Source organism: Cornus florida, unplaced genomic scaffold, assembly GCF_030987335.1.
Source record: "Cornus florida cultivar Cherokee Brave unplaced genomic scaffold, ASM3098733v1 CherokeeBrave_3.0.0_Hap2_Chr11, whole genome shotgun sequence".
NCBI classification, from domain to species: domain Eukaryota; kingdom Viridiplantae; phylum Streptophyta; class Magnoliopsida; order Cornales; family Cornaceae; genus Cornus; species Cornus florida.
Window position 1 is genome coordinate 125621221 of NW_026775581.1, and position 7294 is coordinate 125628514.

General features: G+C 35.1%; 1 protein-coding gene across 2 annotated transcripts; it reads left to right on the top strand.

The window, feature by feature from the left end:
- Positions 1-2670: 2670 nt before the first annotated feature.
- On the top strand, positions 2671-7294 carry LOC132285296 (L-ascorbate oxidase homolog). 2 transcript variants are annotated; one of them, XM_059787467.1, is made up of 10 exons: positions 2671-2892; positions 2984-3156; positions 3417-3593; positions 3701-3810; positions 4254-4524; positions 5362-5458; positions 5595-5937; positions 6071-6436; positions 6520-6598; positions 6815-7294. In XM_059787467.1, the coding sequence occupies exons 3-10, from the start codon at positions 3456-3458 to the stop codon at positions 7016-7018; spliced, it is 1608 nt and encodes a 535-aa protein (XP_059643450.1). In that variant the 5' UTR covers positions 2671-2892; positions 2984-3156; positions 3417-3455; the 3' UTR covers positions 7019-7294. The 2 variants fall into 2 exon arrangements, with proteins under 2 accessions (XP_059643450.1, XP_059643449.1); XM_059787466.1 differs by having other exon boundaries at positions 2671-3156.

Here is a 7294-nt window from a genome sequence, read left to right on the forward strand (position 1 = left end):
TTCATGAGGGTAGATTGGTTCCATTTATTAAATTGTAAAGTTAAAAAAGTCTCCTAAACGGTTTAAGGGTAATTTGGTCATTTTTTCATATAAAGGAGTATCTATGTCCATTTTTGAATCTTTAAAGAATATCTTTGTCCAAAAAACAGGTAAATTTCTTCTTAATGTTCTTTTATCAAACTTCAAGAATATGATTGTATTTTATCCAAAAAAAGAAAAAAAAAATAAATAATAAGAGAGTTAGGATTTAGGACTCATTTGAATGTATCCCCAACAAACAGACAAAATTAAAAGCAACAACCCACGCTTCATATTGGTGACCATCATTTCTGTTTTTATTGTCTTTACATGCCCACCATCTTCTTCCTCCTCCTCCCCGCGTTACTCCGCAAATTTTCATATCGTAGGTCCCACATTTCTGGTGTGTGGTATGGCCCTGTGATAAGATAAACTAGTGAATGATAAATAAATTTTCTTTTTTTATAAGTGAGGTTTTCATGATGTCATCTTTTCATTAATACTTATAACAGTTGATTTTCTTTTATTTGTATTCATTTTTTATTCTTGAATGAAAGTCAAACTCATTGTTTTATAAGAATGAACTCTGTTTAAAAGGTCAAAAAATACCACCCTTTTAATTTTATTTGCTTTAATTACTATTTTCACTTTGAAACAAAATTTATAGTACTAATTACCAAAAAAAAATAAATTAATCGTTTGATAAAATTAAAAATTAAGTATTAATAAATTTTTAAATAGTAATTAAATATATATAATATATATATGTTTTGACATCTTTTGAATTTTAAACGCTAGCATTCGTTCTCAAATAGTGATCTCACTTGGGTTAGCACTTCTTTGTGGTCAAATTGTTGAACCTAACAAAAGTGAAAGGTCAAATTGTTGAACATAACAAAAGTGAAAGCCGACAGTAGACAGGAGGAAATTATAAGGGTGAAGACGTAACAACCCTAACCCATAATATTGTTCGCTTCTGATTTTTGGGCGGCCAAAGATTTTTCAAGAGGTCATTTATTTTGAAACTACTTCATACTAAGAAAGGCTTTTTTGGGTCAGATATTTTCTAAGGGTTACCCAGTTTGTACTGCTCTAAGTTAAGCATGCTTAACTCGATAGTTATGACAAATTTATGGTTATCACAGTTTTATAATGCGTTGTGTAATTCCATTCACATTTAGGTGATGTGAGATTGTGCACTTATAACTTGTCCAGTATCGTAACTTACTGGTGCCACTTGTACAAGTATATGTACATCCGCCCACAAGGTCGCTACAATCACCCCTTTTGGCCCAACGTTTTCGTTAGTCACACTTCTGATTGGGTTAGACTCTAATATCATTTGTAATAACCCTCACCTCAACCTTTGTCCGCTTTTGACTCCCCGAATCAGAGATTTCACATGGGTCTCCCATTCTAGTACTCATTCAGGTTAAACACATTTAATTTGGGAGTTCTGGTGACTTTAAGACCATCACGACTTTGATAGAAGAGTGTTGAATATACATATAATATTTGACTCATTCACATCTAGGCGATATGAAATTGTACACCTATAACTCGTCCAGTGTAATTGGCTACTAGTGACGGCACTTTTATATAATTCGCTCAGTGTGACAATAGCCCCACTGATCACCTACACAAGCTTGTACACGCCCACTCATGAGATCGCCACAGAAGATCCAGAATGCAGCTGAGACTTCCTATTGCCCTTTTTTTAACATGAGAATTAGTGGCTAATGAGGTGAACGGGATTAGAATTTAAGATAATTGAGTGGCCGACACTTAAAATTTGATCCTTTATCATTAGGAAAATATCGTCCCACCCTTCGAAAAAGTGGTAGGCCATTGGTTTCTGTTACGTCCATGTGAATGCTGACATTTAATTCGGTCCACACATACATAGCATTATGACTTCAATTTTCGAAACTTCGCACATGCAATGAAAGCTTATTCAATTTTGAATAAATTTTGGATCAAACCCAATTTAATACCACCTCATACAAAAAAAAATATAGAATAAATATGCTAGTAAATAATTTCCAAATAGTGGAAAAAAGAAGAAGAAAGAAAGTAAATTCAAAAAAAAAAAAAAAATAAACACATAAGATTGAAAAAGACACGAAAAGGAACAATGCGTGAGAAGAGATAAAGATGGTAGCAAAAATCAAGGGCGATATTTGGGTGATGCACCGGTCAATTTTCAACAGTTCACACCTTCTTTTCAAAATGAGAGAGTTACACTGTGTTTAGAACGCCATAATTTGGTTAGATTTGAAATTCAAAATAGAATTCTTATTGTCTGAAATTAACCGAATTAAAAAAAAAAAAAGTTGGATTTCATAGGATTTGTAATCTCAAAGTACACTGTTCCCAAATCTAATAAAATTTAATTGTAACTAAAGAGTGTGTAACATATCCGAATTATCATTCTTTTTGGTGCAACACAATATCAGTGTAGTCAAATGCAATAAAAATTTATTGAATTTGTAAACTACTCAATTAAATAGAGTTTATAACTTGCACAATTTGCAGTGTAATATTGCAATTCGGATAAAAGGGTACCAAAAAAAGGACTTCCTTTTGTTTATGTGGAAATCAATTTCTTTTTCCTACTTAAACTTCAATTCCATTAGAATTTAGTTCCTAACAAATTTCATCATGATAAAGTTCAGTAGTGGCCATTTTTTTGAAATTATGTTGTTATTTTTTTGAAATGAAAGATAAACTTATAACTACTGAATAGGAGAGTAAATGATGAATGATTAAACAACGATTTGAACATTATTTGTACGAGAAAACGCGTGAAATGCGCCGAAAATGATCTTCAATGTCTGCCAGCTCAACCTGAGTCCGCAACGTCGACCTACCCAGGTAACAGAATCTCAAAATCGACCTACCCCCTTGATGCAATTTATTCACTTTTTGGTCTGGACACTCACTGTCATTCATTATAAATATATAGGACGGAGTATATCTATAGAGAAAGAATATATATATATATAGAGAGAGAGAGAGAGAGAGTGAAAGAGAAACAGAGAGAGGAAGAAGGCTGATGTCTATTTCACTTGGGCTGTGAATAAGCAGACAGAGAGAGATCTGCATTCCATTTTGTGGAGTAGTGATTCATAGTACTTGGTATGTTACCATTTCTTCTATCCATTTTGTTCCTTTTTTTCTTCTTCCAGATCTGCTAAGTTATTTGGCCGACCAGGCTACTTTTTATTCATATTGTGTGTGTGTGTGTGTGTTTTTCTTGATTGGTGCTGATTTATCCTGCATTTGGGTCTGGAGATCATTTCTTCTCTACATGTCAAAAATTACTTTTTTAAATATATGGTTTGTCTATGACATTAAGAATATCTTTATATATATATATATATATATATATATTGCAGATACAAGGCATTGGGATTATTTTTGCTGGAAGTGGAACAATGGAAAGAGCAATCTTGCTCCATCTGATTTGTGTAGCTTTCTTGAGTGTTTCTCTGGTGACAGCAGAGGACCCTTACAAGTTTTACACATGGACTGTCACTTATGGTACAATTTCTCCTCTGGGTATTCCTCAACAGGTTGGTAAATTACTAAATTGCCATTTCTGCACTGAATTGTCATACATGGGTAATATCTATTTGAGGTGTTTTTCCAATTTCTGAAGTTTGGGTGTTTTGTTACTAAGGTCATCCTTATCAATGGTCAATTTCCTGGTCCAAGACTTGATGTTGTGACTAATGACAATATAATCGTCAATCTCATCAATAAGCTAGACCAACCATTTCTCTTGACATGGTGAGTTTCTCTCTCCCCTCTTTTATGTCTATTCATCATCTATCTTCTCATGTTACATTGTTATTGGGCTTAGGTTTCTATAAATGGTCATATAATATGATTGTTTTATTTGAACTTGAAACTGTAAGGGATGTTAACAGCAAACTTTAAACAACTCAAAGTTCTACAAGTTACTTTATAATGAGTTCACATCTTAATGCTCAGAAATGTTGAGCAAGTTTTATATCCCGCGCATTTTACTAGTCGTGTTCATGAGTGGTTTTTGCTGTGACTTTACTTTATACAATGGTGATAATTCTATAATAGTTGTTCAATATCCTATATTTAAAAATGCAGTGGCCTAGGACAGTACTAATCTCTTCGATTTTGCAATTTTTGTTTATTTCGTTATGGCATTTACAATGAGGACATGATTTAATAAGAGGGTACTTTATCTCATATAGGAATGGAATTAAGCAAAGGAAAAATTCATGGCAAGATGGAGTGTTGGGGACTAATTGCCCTATCCCTCCAAACACGAATTTCACATACAAGTTCCAGACCAAAGATCAGATTGGAAGCTACACATACTTCCCATCAATTCTGATGCACAAAGCTGCTGGAGGGTTTGGGGGAATAAATGTCTATGCAAGACCTCGAATCCCAGTTCCATATACTTTACCTACTGCAGATTTTACTTTACTTATTGGCGATTGGTACAAGACCAGCCATAAGGTGAGGAGAATACATATAAATTGTGTTTACACGGTATCTAATTTCTGATTTATTGATTCTCAAAAATGTATTCTCAATCTATGTTTATTTAAATTGTTAGGAATTGTTGTTTTAGATGATATACACCTTTAAGCTTTATAGTTTAAAAATGAAGTCCACAATTTCTCTAATTTTTTTGGGATGGAGTTGAAGGGAAATCTTGAAATCAAATTGCCACTTTACATCAATAGAGTTGGATTCTTATTCTTACATTAGTAATGGCAATGATACAGGATCTTAGAAGTTTGAAAAAATTAACCAGGGCAGAGATCCAGGTCATAAAGCTAAATTCGAGCTCTAAATCATGCTTTCTTTTCCTTGAATTTTTGTTATCTAGGAGCCGTTGTTTGGTTGGGTAAGTTGCCCTAGTTAATGTCTCAATCAAAGTGTTGGTTCCTACTTTTCATACCATACCTCTTCGTTTTGTATGGATGATGAGATTACATTGATGGAGTCAGTTTCAATAGACTTGTTGGAGGGTCCCAATGGCATGCTTGCAGTAGTAACAGAACCTATGAAGTCACCAATTATGAGTTGAGCGCTTTAACCATTCAGCCATTTGTGTTTCAAAATTTCGATTAGGGGAATTTTCTTTTTCAGTTAGGGAACAAAATTTATAGTTTATTTAGACTTCGTCACGTAATATAATGAATTCCTTCATTGTTACGTTAGAAAACAATAATTCAGTTCTAAATACTACTACACTTGAGAATAGATCTCTGCATTATCTTTTACATTCTTGCAGTGCTCCTAATAGATTTTCATCATGTTTGTGGCTATATGTTTTGATATTTGCAGGCATTGCAGCAACTTCTTGATTCAGGGAAATCACTCCCCTTCCCTGATGCCATCCTTATTAATGGCCGAACTCAATCTTCCTTTACCGGTGATCAAGGTTATTCTCAGCATCTGAACTGTTTAGCTTTTAATTGCTTGAAGGACATTTAAACATTTTCCATGGCTGAAGTTTTGATTTCACTCCTACGAGAGTGGGTTTTATTGACAAAGTACTACTCTCTTTTGTTTTTCAGGCAAAACCTACATGTTCAGGATTTCAAATGTGGGGTTGTCAACCTCCTTGAACTTCAGGATTCAGGGCCATAAAATGAAGCTAGTTGAGGTTGAAGGATCTCACACCGTTCAGAACTTATATGACTCTCTAGATGTGCACGTGGGACAATCTGTGTCTGTCCTGGTTACCTTAGATCAGCCTCCAAAAGACTACTACATTGTCGCTTCTACACGGTTTACAAAGCTTATTCTCGCAGGTGCAATGTTACACTACGCTAACTCTCAGACACAAGTTTCTGGACCTGTGCCTGCTGCTCCAACTGGCCAAATGGACTGGTCTATGGAGCAAGCCAGAACCTACAGGTACATTTTACTGTTGAAAAATTCTATCATACTGATCTAATTTTCCGTCATAACCAATGTGGCCTTTTGGATTCACATTTCATTTGTGTATGAGGATCTGATAGAATCCTTTTGGCCTTTGTGTTTCTTGCAGGTGGAATTTGACAGCAAATGCAGCAAGGCCCAATCCTCAGGGTTCATTCCATTACGGAAAGGTTACACCAACAAAGACAATTGTGCTGGCAAATTCAGCACCTCTAATCAATGGCAAGCAACGATATGCTGTTAATAGGATCTCTTACATTAATGCCGATACCCCTTTAAAGCTTGCTGATTATTTCAACATCCCCGGGGTGTTTAGTACAAATTCTATCCAAGGCGTTCCCTCTAGTGGCTCTGCATCCCTGTCCACATCCGTTATGCTTGCCTCCCTTCATGATTTCGCTGAAGTTGTTTTCCAAAACAACGAAAACACCATGCAATCTTGGCATCTTGATGGCTATGATTTCTGGGTTGTTGGGTAAGTCACCGTGGTTTGCTTTCTTTTACTCATTCCTTTTTCGAGGCAGTTAATTTCTAATTATTGTTAATTGCAAATTGCAGTTACGGGGTTGGACAGTGGACTCAAGCCGGTAGAAAGAGTTACAATTTAGAGGATGCTCTTACCAGGCATACGGCACAGGTAACCTAATGGAATGTCTAAATAATGATGCTATTTTTGCCATTACATTGTGTGCCTCGGATATCTTTTGCCATTATAAGTTATTAACAAGTGACAAATTTTGCTATGATATTTGTTGCTATTCTATATTTTTTCATTTGCATTTCAATGCCTCACTTGTATTGCTTAATATTCTCTTATTTTGGCTCCTAATGATATTCACGCATTTTCTTGCAGGTATATCCGAACTCTTGGACCGCGATACTGATCTCCCTGGACAATCAAGGCATGTGGAATATGAGGTCTGCAATATGGGAAAGGCAGTATCTTGGGCAGCAATTCTATCTGAGAGTCTACGACCCGGTGCGCACCCCTGCCAACGAATATGGCATTCCTACTAATGTCCTACTTTGTGGCAAGGCCACCGGACGACATGAATGAATAATATCATATTTGTTCAGTGTTTTTGTCCATCAGTCATGAAGGTATGACTGCAAGAGGAAGACAGCATATATCCAAGGATGGGTGATTTTGAAATATTTCGGCTTCTCAGTTTGTATATCTCTAGAATTTTATATAATTTTTGGCTTCAGGAGTATATGCTTATAAAACTTTATTTAATTCGATTCATTTTTTGTGAATCGATCATTCGATCGTGACTGGTTGCAACATATAATTTTAGTTAGTATAAAGGAAGGAATTCTTATTTTGATCAAA

Bases quoted from the DNA above. Each gene is read 5' to 3' on its own strand.
- LOC132285296 (XM_059787466.1), top strand. From the start codon at position 3,456: ATGGAAAGAGCAATCTTGCTCCATCTGATTTGTGTAGCTTTCTTGAGT. The intron at 4,525-5,361 runs GTGAGGAGAATA...TGATATTTGCAG, and splicing joins GGTACAAGACCAGCCATAAG to GCATTGCAGCAACTTCTTGA. The intron at 5,938-6,070 runs GTACATTTTACT...TGTTTCTTGCAG, and splicing joins GAGCAAGCCAGAACCTACAG to GTGGAATTTGACAGCAAATG.